We start from the raw sequence: 20,792 nt of genomic DNA, 5'->3' as shown, positions 1-20,792 counted from the left end.
CCTTGGATTAGGTAAAGATAAACAAAAGTCATAAAAGAAAAACTTGATTCTTTAGAAGAGAAAAAAGAAAACAAAAGAACAAAGCATAGTTTAGGAGGAAATATTTATAAAACTATTTTAAAAGATTTTTAAACTACATAAAATATATTCTTTTATATATATAAAAAGACTTTTAAAATATATACAGAATATATAAAGAAGTCTCACAACTCATTAATAAAAAAGCAAACAACCCCCCCAAAAAAACAAATGAACAATTAAAAATGAATTTAAAAAATGAAAAAAAATTTTTTGTGGAAATGGGTTGTAGTACATTAAGTACTTTGCAAATGTCCTGAATCCCAGTGAATTCTACATTTCAAAAGGATTAAAGTGGCCCTGACCTGTGTGGCTCATTTGGTTGGGCATTGCCTGGCAAAGTGAAAGGTTTCTGTTTCTGTTCCGGTCAGGGCATATGCTTGGGTTGCAGGTTCAGTCCTTGGGCCAGTCAAGTACGAGAAGCAACTGATCACTGTTTCTCTTTCTCTCCCTCCCTCCCCTTCTATCTAAAAAGAAATAAAATGTCGGAAATAAATAAATAAATTGAAAGGGCTAACATAGTACATTTTGTGTAATGTGTATTTTATCATAATAAAAAATGCCATAGAACTTAACCAGAAATTTGGCATAAATGCCGTGTGTGTCTATTATGTTTTACTATAATTATGTGATATAATTATACAGGATACTGGGTGAAAGGTAACTTCTTATGAATCTAATTATTTCTGAATAAAAATGAATGAAAGATTTGAATACATGTCTCACAAAGAAAGATACTTGAGTGGCAGGTAAGCATACAAAAGCACACTCATTTTCACTGGTCATTGTGGAAATACAAAGTAAAATTACAGTAGGTTACCACCATCCACCCATTAAAATAGCTTTAAGAGAAAACTGACAGTACCAAATATTAGTGAAGATGGCAGAGTAATTTGAACTCATAAATTTCTCAGGGGAAAGAATACATTTAACATGCAATCTGACAATCCCAATACCAGGTTTTTATTGAAGAGGAATGAAAACACATCTACACAAAAACCTGTATGTGATGTTTATAGCAGCTTTATTCATAATCATTGAGTTTTAAATCAAGTGTTGAAACAATGTTGAATTAGTTGATTAACTTATTTTCCTTTTTTCTTATTATCCACCTCTTTTTCTTTCTCCTGTTTTCTGTTTCCACTTTCGCTTCATGCTCCTTTCCCTCATTTTCATTTAGTAGCAGATTCCTTACTGAAAAACATTTGGATAAGCATACTACGTTTGATGCAGAATACAATTAAAGGATGTCTGTTCACCCGATGGGGTGTTATTTCTCTGGAGACCTCACAGAATGCTATTGTCTTGCTGATAACACAGAGTTGAGTCCAACCCTGTCTTATGGTTTCAGAAACATGATTATTGACAGCATAATCAAATCCATTCCTCAGAGTCACACTGACAGTAATTAAAATAGAAAGACTGAAGTATAGTCAGAACACTTTATAAATTTACTAAAAGCAGTATACCTGTTAAATAGTTGGGAATGCTCTCTTTGACGAGTGGGAAGGGAGCTTGGTGAACCTAGGGTACTTGATGCAAATGGAATGTTCAAGGTCCATCTAGCTAATAAGATTCATACTTGAGTCACAGTGGCCTGTCTCAGTATGAATTATATTAAGTTTCCTTCTCATTGGAGCACAGTATATGCTGAGGTTTGATGCATCTCTTTCTGTTTAATTTGCTGACTGATTTCTCTTCTGATGAATACCTTAATTGTTTTGATGCGTTAAAAACTTCCATTTTACATTGCTCTACATAACTGGTATCAAATGCTCAAAATATAGCTCCAGGAAAGGTATGAATGCTTTATTTTAAAAATTTCCTTAAAATTTTATAAGATGCTTATATCTTCCATTTTTATCAAGGTTAACTAATAAAACCCACCAAATAAATGTTTATAATCTATATTTTTGGTAACTATTTGATAAAATAATTGTCAGCTTTTTTTTTAATTGTCGGCTTTTGATTATGGAAGTGTTCTTCAGATTGACTTCTGAGGCACCACAGATTTTTGTATCATTGTTTTCCTTTCTCATACATGGCTGCCTTGTATGTGCTTTTTAAAAAAGTATGTTGTATTGATTATGCTGTTACAGTTGTCCCATTTTTTCTCCACTTTATTCCCCTCCACCCTGTACTTCCTCTCCCTCCAGCATTGCCCCCCACCTTAGTTCCTGTCCATGGGTTTGTACATACCAATTGTTTGGCTTCTCCCTTTCCTGCATTATTCTTAGCCTCCTATTTTGTACCTACAAATTATGCTTCTTATTCCCTGTACCTTTCCCCCTATTCCTCCCCTTCTCCCTCCCTGCTGATAACCCTCCATGTGATCTCCATTTCTGTGATTCTCTTCCTGTTCTAGTTGTATGCTTAGTTTGTTTTTGTTTGCTACATTCAGTTGTTGATAGTTGAGTTTGTTGTCATTTTACTGTTTGTAGTTTTTGATCTTCCTTTTTTTCTTTGGTAAGTCTCTTTAACATTTCCCATACTAAGAGCTTGGTGATGAACTCCTTTAACTATACATTATCCAGGAAGCACTTTATCTGCCCTTCCATTCTAAATGACATCTTGTTTGGATAGAGTCATCTTGGATGTAGGTCCTTGCCTTTCATGACTTTGAATACTTCTTTCCAGCCCCTTCTTACCTATAAAGTTTCTTTTGAGAAATCAGCTGATAGTCTTCTGGGAACTCCTTAGGAGGTAGCTGTCTCCTTTTCTCTTGTTGCTTTGAAGATTCTCTTCTTATCTTTTTAGTCTTGGGTAATGAATGTAATTATGATATGTCTTGGTGTGTTCCTCCTGAGATCCAACTTCTTTGGGACTCTCTGAGCTTCCATTGGGGAAGTTTTCCTTCATTATTTTTTTAAGTAAGGTTTCAACTTCTTCCTCTTTTTTTTTCTCTTTCTGTCACTCCTATGATTTGGATGTTGGAACATGTAAAGTTGTCCCAGAGGTTCCTAAGCCTCTCACTTTAAAAATTCTTTTTCTTCATTCTGTTCTGGTTGAATGTTTTTTTCATTCCATTCCAAATTGTTGATTTGAGTCTCGGTTTCCTTCCCTTCACTGTTGGTCCCTTGTATATCTTTTTCTGTTTCACTTTGTATAGCTTTCACTTCTTTCTCCCTTTATTTTGCATCCATACTCAATCATTTCTGTGAGTGTCCTGAATTCATTCCAGTGTTTTGAACTCTGCATGTGATAGATTTGCTATCTTCTCATCATTTAGTTCTTCTTCTGGAGATTTCTTTTTAAAGATTTTTAAAAATTATTTTTAAAGAGGAGAAGAGAGGGAGAGAAGCATCAATGTCTGGTTCCCTCTTGTGCAGCCTTCACCAGGGTCCTGGCCAGCAACCAGAGGCATGTGCCCTAGATTTGGAATTGAATCAGCAACCCCTTGCTTCGAAGGCTGGCACTCAGTCCACTTAGCCGCACCATTGAGGTCCTTTTTCTGAAGTTTTGATCTGTTCTTTCGTTTGGGCCATATTTCTTTGTCTTGACACACCTGTAATGTTGCAAGGGGCAGAGCCTTAGGTATTCCCTTGGGTAGGGCAACCCACTCCATTGCCCTTGTGATGCTGTATGTGTGGGAGGGATCAGAGAGGGAACAATGCTGCTTGCTCATGTTGTGCCCTGCTCTCAGTCATTTCCCCTGCTACCCACCAGCGAATTAGGCCCTTTTGCTGCGGATTCCCAGGTCGATGGGCTTGTGTACATTCTAGGATGCCATGCGCCCCTCCAACTAACTCTTCGGTGAAACTGGGAGTTTCTCCTGCTGCCACAACCCTCATAGGTTTTTACACTTCAGGCTTTGTTTTTCCTGCACTGGAACCCTGGGTTACACAGTCTGTCTCGCTCCTCAGTTCTTTCGGTTTATCTGCACATGAATGTGNCCATATTTCTTTGTCTTGACACACCTGTAATGTTGCAAGGGGCAGAGCCTTAGGTATTCCCTTGGGTAGGGCAACCCACTCCATTGCCCTTGTGATGCTGTATGTGTGGGAGGGATCAGAGAGGGAACAATGCTGCTTGCTCATGTTGTGCCCTGCTCTCAGTCATTTCCCCTGCTACCCACCAGCGAATTAGGCCCTTTTGCTGCGGATTCCCAGGTCGATGGGCTTGTGTACATTCTAGGATGCCATGCGCCCCTCCAACTAACTCTTCTGTGAAACTGGGAGTTTCTCCTGCTGCCACAACCCTCATAGGTTTTTACACTTCAGGCTTTGTTTCCTGCACTGGAACCCTGGGTTACGCAGTCTGTCTCGCTCCTCAGTTCTTTCGGTTTATCTGCACATGAATGTGGGACCTCCCAGTCAGCCAGCCTCCACCTTTCCTGCCCTGTTGCCAGCCCCTGCCTTGCTGTGCGACCTCTCTGTTCTGGCTGCCCGCCATTGTACCTTCTACCAGTGTGGATGAATGTTTCTTCTCTAAGTCCTTGGTTGTTGGACTTTCATTCAGTTCAATTTTCTGGCAGTTCTGGGGTTTTTTTGTTTTTAAATTTGTTGTTGTCCTTCTTTTGTTTGTGTGAGGAAGCAAAGTGTATATATCTATGCTTTTGTTTTGGCTGAAGTATACATACGTGTTTTTGAGAGAGGACCAATATCGAGTTAGATTGGACATAAAACATCTCAAATTTATTAATGTGAAAATTAATGCTCACATTTTCATATGTGTTTGAGGCATATAGGTCTACAAGCCTGTAATGGAAACCAAGCTCTTATATATAAAATTTTGATATTCCAAAGTAGGATTAGGATTGGACTCTATATTCCTTTATATCTGAGGTCTGACGTTTTTTATAGTCTACATGGGTCACTGCAGCAACTCGGTCCTGGCTTCTGGCAGCTGGTTTTCCCTCGCTGTGGCCTGACGCACCACTTTACCGTGTTGCACCGCTGCTTACAGTAATGTGCGTACTCATAAATCTGCTGGATTCGGACCCTATTCTGTATGTTTAAACTTGTATTTTAATTTTCAGTACACTTTAGAAATGACTAAGATAGTAAGTTTTATGTTACTAGTATTTTACTAAAACTGAAAACTTTTTTAGAAAAAAGGAAATTATGTTTTAATCTTTAGGGTGTTTTTAATATTTTATATGTAGGTTTTTGTAATGCCTGATTGTTTTTCTCTAGAATGTCTCTTTTTTATATATATCATTATGTTCAGATATTTCCCAGCCTTCAAGTTTTTTGCTGTGCTTCATCTAAACCCACAAACTTTCTGTTACCATTACAGCTTTCATTAACAACTTCTTTGTATTGCAAATTTCCAGTGCATTAATCAGCTTCATGTAATTTATCATTCAGTAATATACTACCTTTATCACTCAAAAAAATTTTAATTGTCTTTCCTGTGAGTTATGACTTTGGGAACTAGCATCATGCTTAACTTGTCAGCTTTCAATCCAGTATTGGTTGGTTGATGATTGATGATGAAGGAGTCCTTAGGAAAAGTCAACTGTAAATTATTTCTTTCTATTATAAATTTAGAAGCCTCAAAAGTGAATGCTTTAGCAATGATTTTTGAAGTTTTGAAATTGTTTTCAGTTTCTGGGGGTTTTTTTTGTTTCTTTAATTATATTTTATTAATTGTGTTATTACAGTTGTCCCAGCTTTTCCCCTTTGCCCCTCTCTGCCCACTACCCCCCTTCCCTCCAGCAGTCCCCCCCCTTAGTTCATGTCTGTAGGTCATATATATAAGTTCTTTGGCTTCTCCATTTCCTATACTATTTTTAGCATCGCCTTGTGTATTTTTACTTACCAATTACGCTTTTTAATTTCTGCACCTTTTCCCCCATTCTGCTTACCCTCCCAGCTTTGCTGGATAGAGTAATTGTGGTTGTATGTAGGTCCTTCCTTTTCATCACTTTGAATACTTCTTGCCTGCAAAGATTCTTTTGAGAAGTCAGCTAATAGTCTTTTCAGAGCTCCTTTGTAGGTAATTTACTGCTTTTCTCTTGCTGCTTTTCATATTCTCTATCTTTAACCTTTGGCATTTTAATTATGATGTGTCTTTGTGTGGCTGTCTTTGGATCCAACTTATGTGGGACTCTCTGTGCTTTCTGGACTTGTATATCTATTTCCTTCACCAAATTAGGGGAGTTTTCTTTCATTATTTTTTCAAGTATGTGTTCAATTTCTTGCTCTCCCTCTTTCCTTCTGGTATCCCTGTGATTAGGATGTTGGCACATTTAGAGGTGTCCCAGAGACTTCTTATTCCCTCTTCATTTTTTTGAATTTGTTTCTTCTTTCTGTTCTGGATGAATGTTTATTTCTTCCTTATGTTACAAATTGTTGATTTGAATCCCAGTTTGCTTACCTTCACTATTGGTTCTCTGTAGATTTTTTTGTATTTAACTTATTATAACTTTCCTTTATGTTGCCATATTGAGTGATGCTGTACTGAATGAGTTGCCCTATGAGTGAGTTCTTTGAGTTATCCTGATCACCAGTGTTTTGAACTCTCCATCTGATAGGTTGGCTATCTCCATTTTGTTCAGTTCTTTTTCGGGGGTTTTGTTCCATTCTATCATTTGTCTCCTCAATTTGGCAGCCTTCCTCTGTTTGTTTCTGTGTATTAGGTAGAGCTGCTTTGACTCCTAATAAAAGGCACCTGCAAATTCGGTGGGGCAGAGCCTAAGGTAATCACCAGGGTGGGGCAACTGCCTTCACCCTTTTTTGGCTCTCTGTGTGGGAGAGGGCTCAGAGAGGGGTCTGTGCCTCTAACTAGGCTTCTGTGGATTTGCCCAGCACTCTGTTTCCAGTAACTTCACCCACTATCTGTATGTGACTGGTGCCCTTCCAGCTGTTGCCCTGGTATTGAATCTAAAAGTTTATGGGTTTGCATATGTTTTAAGACCTTGCAAGCCCTTTAAGTGAAGTTTCTTGAAAATCCGGCAGTTTCTTCCATTGCCCCAACCCCCCGCTTGTTTTTACAGCCAGAAGTTATGGGGATTTATCTTCCCGGCGCTGGAACCCTGGACTGTGCAGTCTGACCTGGGGCTGGGATCACTCGCTCCCAAGGTATCCCTCCTGATTTTTATCCACCACACATGTATGTGGGGCCACCCGTGCCTGTTCTGCTATTGCCACCTCTCTGCGCCACACTGTGTCTCCTCGCCTCTCTGCCCCATGTTTTCATCTCCACCTCTCCTACCCGTCTGGATGATTTTGTGGCTTCTTTAAATCCTTAGTTGTCGGATTTCCATGTAGTTTGATTTTCTGACAGTTCTGGGTGCTACTTGTTTTGAGATTTAGTTGTAATTCTTTTTGTGGTTGTATGAGGAGGCAAAGCGTGTCTACCTACGCCTCCACCTTGACTGAAAGTTGTTTTCAATTTCCTCATTAAAATGTTCTAAAACTCCTTAGGTCAAACTTCAGCTTTTTCTAGAATTTGTCAGTCTTTAAATTGTAGTACTTGTCTTCTATGATGAATTTGACAACACAAGCATAGTGTAAGTTGGATGTAGGTGGTACCAGGAACATTGTGTACTGTCTATCTTTGAAATTAGTCCTGTTGGGAGCTTTCTTTCTTTCTTTTTTTAAAAAATAACTTTATTTACTTACCTTTAGAAAGAAATGGAAGGAGAGAAGGTGAGAAATATCAATGTATGGTTGCTTCTCATGCGTCCCCTGCTGGGAACTGGCTCCTGTGGGGAACTGGCGTGCAACCCAGGCATGTGTCCTGACTGGGAATCGAACCGCGATCTTTTGGTTCGCAGGCCTGTGCTCAATCCACTGAGCTATACCAGCCAGGGCCAGTTGGGAGCTTTTTAAACTATACATGTACTTGGAGAAAAGTTTGAAAGGAAATACATTAAAAGATTGGACAGTACCTATTAGTACTTGAAAGAAAGTACCTATTAGTAACTTGAAAGAACGTTATATTGTAGAAAGAAGGTAAGAGTGAAGGGTAGGTGAATGGCTTACCTTAGATTCTTGTATCCTGGTGTAGAGTGGGCCAAGAGGCCTTTGTGGGCCTGGTCCTAGAGTCAAGGTTTCAGGACTCATTTCTAACAGGGACTAACCTCACCTTGTGTTTTTCCGCTATTAATTCTTTCTACTTTTGTGTGAGAAAATATCTTAATTCAAAGAGATGTTATAATTTTTTATGGCATTTTTGGAGAAATGATGGAAACCATTTAAAGATACGATGAGTGAGTGAATACAGAGGATCAGATTGAAATATTTATTCAGTTTTAACTATTGCATTCGAACCCCCTTCCTTTTTTGGAAGAGAGAAAGGGAGGGGAGTGTTTCTTCAATCCATTGAGGTTTTGCTTCCTAGCAGTTGTCATCATTTGTCTTAAATAAACTCATTTTAAAAAATATTTTAAAAACTTAAAAAAAAAGAGAAAGAGAAACATTGATTTGTTGTACCACTTATTCATGCATTCAGTGGTTGATTTTTCTATGTGCCCTGACCAGGGATCAAACCTACAACCTTGGTGTATGAGGTCGACGCTCTAACCAACTGAGCTACCCACCGGGGCTGTTACAGTTGACCCTTGAACAACACAAGGGTTAGGGGTGCCAACCACCCTCCACATATGCAGATTCCCAACTGTGGTTGGAAAATTCACTTGGCTGTTGAATAACGTGAGTTTGAACTGCACGAGCCCACTTATATTCATTGTTCAAGGGTGAAGGTATACATGTAATCCAAAACCATAAAAGAGTGGGGCATGTATCTACCCACATTCTTCTTTCCTTTAATGAATTTACCCTGTGATCCACGATAATAGATGAAGTCTCAAACTGATACTAGGTTTGAGAAACTGATATCTAGGTTTCTCATTCAGGGGTCATGTTTTCAGGTTTGAAACATCTCCCTTTTAAACCTACATGTTAGGTGGTATTTGAATAGGAACCGTGCTCCATAAATCCATAGACTCTATATTTGTTTGCCATAACCAATCCAAAATTAGGGACATCCTGTTGAAAGCATTCTAAAAAGGACTCTCTTCCTGGATAAAAACATCAGTTTTCTTAGGAAATGCTTTGTTACTGGGTTACTGATCTGATTCCCAGGAAATTAGAGCTGGTCACCTGCCTTTTTTCCTCAGGAATGTATCCCTCCTTATCTTCTCTTCTTTTCACACACAAACCTCATTGAAGGTCAGATGCTCAACTCATTTCTTCCCATTGAGGGAACTGAAAACATTCACAATTCCACTTTCTGAGGATGCTTACAGTAAATAATTTGGTGGATTTTCTTTTGAAACCATTTTCTCTGGTTGCATGTTTGCATGTATGGTCTAAAATAGTGGGCCTAAACTTGTACAGGATCTCTTAAATACAAAAGTCAGCATTTTTTAATATCAGTACTTTTCTTTAATCAGTTGTCGTACAGGTGATTATTCTTTTAAGTGTTGTTTGAGCATATCCTCTGTACCTACTCTTCAGGAGTTACAGCACCAGACTTCATACAGTCTAATGTTCAGCTTCACTGGAGACCAATTAGGAAACCATACAGTGGAGTCAATACCTTATGTAAAGGAGGCTTATGGAAAAAAGAGGGGGACACCCCCCCCAAAATGGAATTATCTTCTGGAGGGTGGGCCCCTTGTGTAGTATAGGCTTCTCCTGCTAGGTGAATGTTCTAGGACCCATCTGTATCAGTGTGCCACCAGCTGGCATTGTTGTGAGAGTCTGCATTGGACTTCAGAGAATTTTTTTTAGAGGCTCTATCAATGTGTTTGCCCATTTCATGATGGGCAGTTTACAAAGCGCACCTGTCTACACTGTGCTGAGTGTTCAACAGTTTTTGACTAAAAAGAGCATGTCCCCATGCTCCACCTGCCCTATTCACCCAGTCTTGCCCTGAGTGAACTTTTTTTTTGTTTGTTTCCCTGGATGAAAAGAGTCCTTAAAGGGAAATGTTTTACGGATGTGAAAGAGGTGAAAAAAAATGGCAGAAAAGGCATTAAAATCAGTGAGTTCAAAAACTGTTTCAAGTAGTAGTAAAAAAGTCTCAGTAGGAATATTGCATCAAATGGAGAGTACTTTGAAGGTGACTGAAGTTTAAACATGTAAGAATAAATACACAATGCTTTATAAATTAATTCTAGGGTTTTGGGGGTTCCCCTTGTATGATAATTTGGTTATCCACATGAAAGCGTTCAAGGCAGACTTACCTTCATTGAATTTTGTTCTGTGCTTTAACTTTATATATAAGGAATGATCTCATTGTTTAATGTGTGTATTTGTGTTCTGCCCATACTTTTTAAAAAAAAGATATTATTTTTGGAGAGAGGAGAAGGGAGGGAGAGAGAGGGAGAGAAACATCCATCAGTTGCCTCTCACACAGCCCCATTTAGGGACCTGGCATGCAACCCATGCATGTGCCTTCACTGGGAATTGAACTGGTGACTTTTCGGTTTGCAGGTTGACGCCCAACCCACTGATCCACACTGGTTAGGACTTGTGCCTATACTTTCTTACTCATGGCAGAATTGCCTGGATATTATCTACATTGAAGTAGAATCAATTGCTTTGAGTTTACATGGATAATATCTAGCTAAGTTGCATTTGAAACATGATGGATTTTATTGAGAGTAGATTAAGAGTCCTATAGTTCTTGGAACGTAGACTAAATTGCTAGTGAGACACCAGATATATCTTGTGCAGTACACAGTAGAGAATCATTTAGAATAAAACAGTATTTGACTTTGTGGTGTAAGCTGTGATTGTCATCAACAGGGGCCTGGAAGAATTCTGTGGAAGAGTGGACAACAGAAGATTGGACTGAAGATGTAAGTGTTTACCAGATCAGACCCATGTTTCTTCTGGTTTCTGGTAGGGGCATGTGTATTTTGATGAAAGTCTGATACATCTGTGGCTGGCTGTTAATGGCTCCTTTTCATGTCTGTGATTACCATGTTTTGTTTTGTTTTGTTTTTGTTGTTGTTGTTGTTGTTTGGCAGATATGAGGAAGTTGTTTTTTTGAGATTTTTAAGAAACTTGGTTTTAAAGTCTCTACTTAAAAATTACCAGGTGTTAAACAGAACCAAAATCACTTTTTAGCCTATCTTTGTTTTGCTTGATCTGATAACCAGCTGATACTCTTGCCCTGGCTTATGAACTGTTAATTATTCTTTATACTACTGTCATCAACCGGGAGAGTCTGTGTTTGGGCTACAGTTGAAATTAATCTGAATAAGTCATTCTGGTTCTAGGGCTAATTCTTCCCCTTTCAACTAGACCGGCTCTATTTTGGGTATTCATTTATTCTACAGCCATTTTTGAGTATACTACATTAGCTTTTGGGTACAGTTGATCTCTAAGTTCTGTGTAAGATACTCTCTGATAAAAAATATTTAACTCAAAAAAGGCAAGCCCTATATCATATTTTTTTTTAAATTTTATTTATTTATCTTTAGGGGGAAGGAGAGAGGGAGAGAAACATCAATGTATGGTTGCCTTTCGTGCGTCCCCTGCTGGGCAAAGTTGGCCTGCAGGGAACCAGCCTGCAACCCAGGCGTGTGCCCTGACTGGGAATCGAATTGCGATCCTCTGGTTCGCAGGCCTGTGCTCAATCCATTGAGCTACACCAGCCAGGGCCCTATATCATATTTTATAGCATTTTTGTTTGACTCCCAAGGACCAGAACAGATATGTGTACATGATAGAGAATTGCAGCACACACTGGGAGGGAGGACATAAAGGGGTTGTAAGTACTGAATTTCAAAATCACATAAATTGATTCAGACTTAGAGATTTTGGGTTATTTTTTTTTTGTTGCGTTGTGGGTTTTTGGGGGGGAGGGGGAGATTATTTTTCCCCCGTTTCATTTTGTGCGCAGAAGTATTTAAATGGTGATTTTATTCAACGTGAAATCTCTTATGCTCTCTTTCTTTCTTTCTTTTTTTTTTTTAACCAGTATTACTATGTTGGGTTTCTTAGGGAGTGTGATGGGTAGAACATGAGGAAGGAGACTAGATATGCTCATTTGATTGGAATTTAGAAGCCTTAGGATATATATTTTTTTCTTTTAAAGATTTTATTTATTTTTAGAGAGAGGGAGAAAGAAAGGAAGAGAAGCATTCATTGGCTGCCTCTCGCACACCCCCAGCCAGGGAGCTGGCCTGCAACACAGGCGTGTTCCTTGACTGGGAAATGAACCAGCAACTTTTCTGTTTTCGGGACAATGCCTAACGCACTGAGTCACACCAATCAGGGCTTGTACCCATATTTTCATTTCTTCCACATGCTAACCATAAGTCCTTGGGATATGTCACCAGGTTCTCTCTTATCTCTAAGAGTGCTTATTTGATTCAGTGGAGGGAGAAAGAGATGAATAGAAACAATGACGGGTGAGAGAAACATTAGTTGGTTGCTTCTTGCATGTTCCCAATCGGGGACCTGGCCTGCAACCCTGCATATGAGCCCTCAGTGGGAATCAAATCGGCGACCTTTTGGTTTGCAAGGCAGTGCCCAACCTACTGAGCCACACAAGTTAGGACTCATGCCCATACTTTGTGATATCAGTGATAAGACAAAGCCATAGGGCTTCTTTCTTTTTTGTTTTTTAAAATTGATTTTAGAGAGAAAGGGAGAGAGTCAGACAGGCATCAGTTTGTTGTTGCACTTATTTATGCATTCATTGCTTGATTTATGTGCCCTGACCAGGGATCAAACCTGCAACCTTGGCGTATTGGGATGTTGCTCTAAACAACTGAACCACCCATCCAGGGTGTCAGAGGGCTGATTTCAAAAAAGCCATCCTACTTTTAAATGCTTTGTGTTACTAGAATTTTTGCTGTTAGTTTGTTGGGAGCAAAAAGTGTTTTAGGCTTTATATTCCATTGCTGTTGTCTGGGTCATAAGCAAGTTAGAAAATCAGTATCAGATTAGAAGGAAGAAGGAATGTATTCAGACGTACCTGTGTTGACCTCTTGGTATTGGATGAGGCATCTTTCCTTTCTGAGCCTTCAGTTTTCTTTCTTTTCTTCAAGCCTCCTGTTTTTATCAGTATAATGAGTATTATAATAGTTGGCCTGCCTAACTCACAGGGTTATTCTGTGGATCAGAAACAAACAGTTCAGCTAACAAGCAGTTCAGATGTACATACATACAGAAACATAAATATTCTGCTGTGTAGAGCACATTTTTTGTAATAGAGTGATCAGGCCAGATCACTGAGAGAAGACGGTGTAGGGAGAAAAACCTCAAGGTGGAATTGAAGATTAAAAGCAGAGGGGTTGCTAGAGGATGGAGATTGCCCGAGGCAGACAAGCAGCTCATGACTTAGCAGGAGGGAACTTGGACAGACCATGCATGATTTAAGACTTCTGCCCCCTTATGCAACATGGTTGCCAGATGAGGGGGAAAGGGAAACAGCTGACATTAGCCCTCATTGTTTGAAAAGGTGGACACTCCCACTGCCTTCCGGCACACATGGGATTTTGGGAGAGGACTTTTAAACCAAAGGTGGACAGAAGCCTTGCTCTTGCTTTGCCCTGTGCTGGTGGGAGTGACAAATGCCAGGATTGCTCTGGGTTTTGGCCCACATGGTGGGAAGTCAGCTCCTGGAGTCAGGGTGCCACACTGGGATGCTTGCCTTGCCAGGCACCAGCCCTTGGGATACTGTGACCCAGTGCGGGATGGTGTTCGAGTCCTGGACTGCTTTCATTTTCTCACCCTGAGAGCAGCACACAGAGGCATGAGCTGGGAAGTTCCTTGCGGATGGAGGTTCCCCTGCATGATTGTGTGGAGTAATCTGAGTGTGCACCCCAGACCCTGAGAGAACGAGCTAGCTGCTACGATGCGATAGCAACTACCCTTGAGAGAGGGAGAGAGTGAGAGCGAGAGCGAGCGCAAGAGAGAGAGCGCGCTGCTGTGAGGGGATAATGACTCTGGCCAGAGAAAGAAAGAGCTTGGAGCTGTAGAGTTGGAGATCCAGTTGACTAACAGCCCTGGGCTACAGATAAACAGTGGGTACATTCTGGATATGGATTTGGACTTGAGTCTCCCTGAGGGTGGCTGGTTTTCTGTGTTTTGCAGAGGTCGGTTTGGTTGGCTTGGAGCGTGAATGCTCCAGCCCCCGCCATTTGGGCGCCCTATAATAAAAACCTATTTCTCCACAAATCTTTGTGTTTTACATATTTACGGTGACAAGCAGCCAGACCCCATGCTGCCTGTAACATTTTATCACAATGAAAGTTATAATTACTGGAAAGAATTAGCATAGAGAATTTGGCCATTTTCATTTCTCAGTAGTTCTTTAAAAAATTTGAAAGTTTCCTGAGGTAATACAAAGTTATGGTGATGGAGAGTAATCTAAAATGCAAACCCTAAAATCCTTCTAGAGCTTACAACAATAACTGTTCACTTTTTCCTCTCCATCCCTCTTCTTTAAAAAGTAAAGAAGCCCTGGCTGGTGTGGCTCAGTTGGTTCAGGTGTCGTTCAGTAGATCAAAAGGTCGCAGGTTTGATTCCCAGTTAAAGCACATGCCTAGGTGTCGGTTCAGTCCCCCATTGGGGTTCATATGAGAAGGTAGCCAACAGATGTTTCTCTCTCACATCGCTGCTTCTCTCTTGGCAATGAAAAAATGTCCTTGGGTGAGGATATTTTTTAAAAAGGTAAAAAGGAAACAATTCATTTTCTGTATTGTACCAGGATTAGATAGATGTCAGTGATTTCTGTGGTTCTTATTAACCTCGAACTTAGTATTTTGAAGACTTTAGATCTACTCCTTCATTGCTTTTCATTGAAAAAAAAGAATTACTCTTTTATTGCTTCTCTTAACTATATTTAGTATGTAAGATTCTTGAAGGCAAAAATGGATTACTTGGGACTCTAGATACAACCTTCAAACAGGTTCATCATGAAGCCCTTCTTGTTGGCACACTAATCAATTAGCACTTTTTACTGTGTCCTCTGGCTCCGCCCAAATGTTAGTGTCTGAGGAAATCTGATTTTATATAGCATGTCAGAGTTTTGAGACATTTAGAAATGATAATTAAAGCAATCAGCTTCTGGTTAAGATGGTGATGTAGGCAGACATGGCTCACCTTTTCGCAAAACCACATCAAAATTACAACTCGCCCTGGCTGGTGTAGCTCAGTGGATTGAGCGCGGGCCTGTAAAGCAAAGGATCACGGTTTGATTCCCAGTCAGGGCACATGCCTGGGTTGCAGGCCAGGTCCCCAGTAGGGGACACATGAAAAGCAACCACACGTTGATGTTTCTCTCCCACTCTTTCTCCTTCCTGTCTCCTCTCTCTAAAAATAAATAAATAAAGTAGATTTTAAAAAATTACAACTAAAATACAGAACAGCCATCACTCACGAACGTCAGAGTGATGGTTGAATGGAAGCCTGGTAGCTACGGAATTGAAGAAATCATACCCATCCAGGCTGGTAGGAGGGGCGTGGATGCAGAATGGGCTGGTGTCACATCAACTTGGATAAAAATTTGAGAGGAATGTCTTGGCGGCAAGGAGCCCCAGACCCACACCAGGACCCTCAGTGCAGGCAAGATAAGTCCCCCAAATTTCTGGCTGTGAAAACCAGTGGGATTGAATCAGTGGAGGAGGCTGCTGGAGAGCCCTAAGCAGTTCCTCTTGGGGAACCCACACATGGACTCACCTACTCAGACATGCTCCCTCTGAGCACCAGCACTGGTGGCAGCTGGAAGGTCATCAGTGTGTACAGAGAGAGACTGGAGTGTTTGTCATTGGGCGAGCAGAGGCCTTTGCTGAGCCCTTCCTCCACAGAACCAGTAGGCTGGTGCCATATCTGAAACTCCATCCACCTGGCTGATACAGTGTGACCTACCTTGGAGATCCACAGAGGCTCCACCCCAACCAACTTAGGGGCCCACCCAAGCTGCTTTTCTGTCAGAATGGCTGGTCTTGGGTCCTAAAGCCTATCGAACAAGCAACAGCTGGCTTTAGTGAGCCCTAGTGGCAGTCAGATTAGAGTCACAGCTTGACTTCACCTGGGACTCTCAAGCCCAGCACAAGTAGTAGCCATCTCAGATTGCTTTGCCAGGGTAGCTCATGCAGGGTATCCTGGGAAAAACACAGGTGAGGGCTGGCCTTGGCATGCAGCACCCAGGAAACCCAAGGACCAGTGCATCCAGTGGACAGTTACAGACCACATGGGAGCATCATCACCCTGCCCCTGTACAGCTGATCCTCCATTGAAGATGGAGATTGGTGGTCAGTAATCACAGCCAGGCCTTGCAGGTGACTGGCCTGGGGAAATTCCTCCCACTGATCTGCCAACAACAACCAAGGTTCAACTACAAGAGGGTGTACTCAGCCCACACAAAAGGTACACCTCATTACCCAGCTTGGATGATAGGGGAGGCTATGACACTGGACCCTACAGGACACCTACTTCATTAGGCCACACTATCAGGATATGGAGTCAAAAGCAGCTGTACTTAACACATAGAAACAAACACAGGGAGGCTGCCAAAATGAGGAGACAGAAACGTAGCCCAAATGAAAGAACAGATCAAAATTCCAGAAAAAGAAGTAAACAAAATGGAGATAAGCAATCTATCAGATGCAGAGTTCAAAACACTATTTATAAGGATGCTCAAGGGACTTAGTGAGGACCTCAGCAGCATTAAAAAGACCCATTCAGAAATGAAGGATACACTAATTGTAATAAAGAACAGTTTACAGGGAAGCAACAGTGGAGTGGGTAAAGCTGAGAATCAAATCAGTGATTTGGAACATAAGGAACCAAAAAATTACCAGGTAGAACAACAAGCAGAAAAAAGAGTTTTTAAAAAATGAGGATAGGACTCCCGCCAAGATGGAGGCATAGGTGGAAACACTGTGCCTTCTCCCACAACCAAGTTTGAACACAACAAAAGTTTGGAGAACTAGGACACACCCAAAGACCAGAAAACGGAATTATTCGGAAGTCCGACAACTACAAACCGTTCACCGGGGATGGTAAGAGAGGTGGAGCCAGCAGCAGAGCTGGGTCGGACAGGACAGATCCCCCGACCTAGGCGCGCAGGCAGCCCGGAACCAGTCAGGGTGTGGGGCAGACTGACTGCGGTCGCACATTCGTGCACAGTGAGACGGACCACACAGGCCCCAGGGGGCGAACCCAGTGGTGGAGGGCTGACGGCGGTGGCACACTCACATGCAGTGGATCGAAATGCGTGGGCCTGGTGACGGCAGCAGCTGCGGCACCGGTGAGGGCCGAGGCGGCAGGCGGCAGATAGGACGCCATAGTCCCTCTTTGACCCAGCCCCCACATACAACGACACAACCCAGCGACTTAGTTGCCCTGTTCTAGTGAACACTTTAGGGCTCTGATCCTGCTACAGAACAGGCACGAACAGTCCAAAAGATGGTGCAAGAAGAACTCAAAGTCCCAGAGCCAATAACTCTAAGCCACCGAGAAATTGCCAGCCTCTCAGAAGCACAATTCAAGACACTATCAGGATGCTCACAGAACTGGTAGATTATAGTCACAAATTAGAGGAACATAGTCACAAATTAGAGGAACATATGAAGGCTAAACTAATTGAAATGAAGGGAGATGCACAGGAAACCAATAGTGATGGAAAGGAAACTGGGACTCAAATCAATGGAATGGACCAGAAGGAAGAACAAAACATCCCACCAGAAAGGAATGAAGAAATGAGAATTCAAAAAAATGAGGAGAGGCTTAGGAACCTCCAGGACATCTTTAAACGTTCCAACATCCGGATTATAGGGGTACCAGAAGGGGGAAAGAAACAGCCACGAGTGGAAAACGTATTTGAACAAATAATAAAGGAGAACTTCCCCAGTCTGGCAAAGGAAATAGACTTCCAGGAAATCCAGGAAGCTCAGAGAGTGCCAAAGAAGTTGGACCCAAGAAGGAACACACCAAGGCACATCATAATTACATTAGCCAAGACCAAAATGAAGGAGAGAATCCTAGAAGCAGCAAGGGATAAGGGGACAGTCACCTACAAAGGAGTACCCATCAGACTGTCAGCGGATTTCTCAAAAGAGACCTTACAGGCAAGAAGGGGCTGGAAAGAAGTATTCCAAGTCATGAAATCCAAAGACCTACAGCCAAGATTGCTTTATCCAGCAAAACTTTCATTTAGAATGGAAGGACAGATAAAGTGCTTCTCAGATAAGGTCAAGTTCAAGGAGTTCATCATCACCAAGCCCTTATTATATGAAATGCTAAAGGGACTTATATAAGAAAAAGAAGATGAAAAATATGAACAGTGAAAGGACAGCAAACACACAGTTATTAACAACCACACCTAAAACAAAAGCAAACCAAGAGGACAGCTAGATCAGGAGTGGAACCATAGAAATGAAGAACACATGGAGGGCTAGAAACGGGGGTGGGAGGGGGAGAAGGGGGGAGAAGGCACAGAAAATAGCATAGATGGTAGGTAGAAAATAGATGGGGGGGGCAAGAATAGTGGGGGAAATATAGGACCTAAAGAACTTGAGACACGTGGTTATAAACTAAGGGGGGGAATGTTGGGGGAGGGAGTGTGCGGGTGGAGGGGAGTGAAGGGGGGGTATAGAACAACTGTAATGGTATAATTAATAAAATATATTTAAAAAAATGAGGATAGTACAAAGAGCCTGTGGGACAAGTGTTCCAACATTTCCATCATAGGGGTGCCATAAGGAGAAGAGAAAGAGCAAGAAATTAGAAATCTTTCTGAAAAAGCAGTGAAAGAAAACTTCCCTACGTTGGTGAAGGAAATAGACATGTGAGTCTTAAGAAGTGCAGCGTTCTAATTGTGATGGATGCAAAGAGGCCCACTCTAAGATACATCATTATTAAAAGGCCAAAGTTAAAGGGAGACTCTTAAAAGCAAGAGAAAAGAAGTTAGTAACTGGTAGGTTGCCAGATGGGAGGGGGCAGGGGGAGAATGGGTGAAGAGGTTAAGGTATTAAGAAGTACAAATAGGTAATTGCAGAATAGCCATGGGGATGTAGAGTACAGTATAGGAAACAGAGTAGCCAAAGAACTTATACCTGTGGCCCATGGACATGATACAGGTTGGGGGGATTGCCTGGTGCTGGGTAGGGGGTGGCAAAGGGGGAAAATCAGGACAACTGTAATAGCATAATCACAAAAATATAATTATATTGATTATTAAAAGTTATAAATTTTTGAATAGCATTATCATTAGCTTATTGTCTTATTAGATCAACATTTACTAGCTTTTAAAGCTCACGCCCTACTTTGAAAGTGTTACAAAGAACCTACCTTTCAATAATGTTGATTGAAATTTCAAAAAATTTAATGGTGTGTACCTTAAAAGTGCATTAAAACAACATTCATGAGTCTCGGAGTGATTCTGTTGAGTGAAAGAAGCCATAAAAGAATGAATTTTTAAAAAATTCCACTTCAAATTCCAGAAAATAGTCTAATCTGTAGTGACCGAAAGCAGATTGGTTGTTGCTGGGGGGTGAACGTGAGTGGTGGGAGGGATTGGTTACTCAGGGATCACGGCAGACTTTTTGGGTGGTAATAGGTGTGTTCACTGTCTTGATTTGGCAATGGGTTCATGGGAGCACAGGTGACAGTTCAGGGTGAATTTCTGCAGTTTGTTGTATGTTTCATACCTGTATAAAATTATTCTAAAAAAAAAAAACGAAGAAATTTTTTACTTAGAGATTACTAAGAAAAGAAATACTAAAGCCATCTGTGTGAGGAAAGAAAGCATAAATTATTTTGCCTTTTCAAATCTCTACTCCTTTTTGCCTTTCATGGTGACATTAGCAGTGGTTTTATTGGTATTCTCCTTTTCTGTAACATCAGATAGACCAGGACTTGAACCTGGTGTGAATTTACTTCACTGTGTTCCCTGAAATCCTACTATGTGCTGGCTTACTAATCTAAAATTATTTTCACTTAACACAAGCCCTTGTCATGATCACCTGTGTATTTTCCCTTTAGACAGACTGCCTTTTGGGTGAACTATGATAAGAGTACTAGTGACTAAAAATTATTAGGGACTTGATACATTTTGGGGTTTATGTTATATAAAATAAAATTAAAAGATTTTTTTTATCCCTTTCATACAGCTTTCTGAAACAAAAGTTTTTACTGCCTCATCTGTTCCATCAGAGAATCATGTCACACCTGGACAAAGGTAATACCTTTTGCCCTCTTTCATTTGTTACAGTTGAAATATTTTGCCTCAGGAAAATTGTCTTGGTTCTTGGGTCTCTTGATTATTTTTACCTTTTTTTGAATCTGCCTGTTTTTCCCCCCCTACTTTCTTAGACTTTGTTTTATCCCAAACCTACCTAGTAAGCTGACAGAGCCTCCATCATTTCCTAATAGGTTGTGTCTACTGATGCATCAGAATATTTGTGTTTTGCTACCATTTGTGATGGAGATTATGTTAAACCTGTGTAATAATAATTTTTTACTTTTGTAAACTTGTTTTTTGGCACATGAACCTAACACAAACTACTTTGGTTTCTTCATATAATACTATTAGTTTGGATCTTCTCAGGCTGGTACAAACTTCTTGTTTTTTATGGGTTCTACTAGTTTTAATCCAATTGTCTCATAGATTACAGAAAAGGAAGGAACCTTGGGGGTAATAGAGATGCTGGTAGAATTTGTACAGAACTAAATTACATCCTAGTTTTTATAATAACTCTAAAAGCTTTTCATTATACTTTAAAAGTGCAGTAACCTAGAAGGATGAAAACCCTGATGTGTATTACAACTGAGAATTGAAGACAATTCTGGATCTAA

The 20,792-nt window shown here is 40.7% G+C and overlaps 1 protein-coding gene across 5 annotated transcripts in view; it reads left to right on the top strand.

Annotated features, from left to right (window-relative positions):
- Nucleotides 1–20,792, top strand: part of UBAP2 (ubiquitin associated protein 2) — a 137,428-nt gene that overhangs the window by 84,589 nt on the left and 32,047 nt on the right. For all 5 annotated transcript variants that reach the window (XM_037036191.1, XM_037036193.1, XM_037036190.1 and 2 more), the window contains 2 exons: nt 10,782–10,834; nt 20,108–20,175. In XM_037036191.1, the coding sequence (XP_036892086.1) occupies nt 10,782–10,834; nt 20,108–20,175 (121 nt within the window). The remainder of the gene's footprint in view (nt 1–10,781; nt 10,835–20,107; nt 20,176–20,792) is intronic.

The sequence above is a fragment of the Sturnira hondurensis genome, unplaced genomic scaffold (genome assembly GCF_014824575.4).
Source record: "Sturnira hondurensis isolate 20B ecotype Veracruz unplaced genomic scaffold, ASM1482457v3 Scaffold0022566, whole genome shotgun sequence".
Taxonomy (NCBI): domain Eukaryota; kingdom Metazoa; phylum Chordata; class Mammalia; order Chiroptera; family Phyllostomidae; genus Sturnira; species Sturnira hondurensis.
Note: the sequence above shows the minus strand (reverse complement) of the source record. Positions and strands in the feature narration are given on the sequence as shown.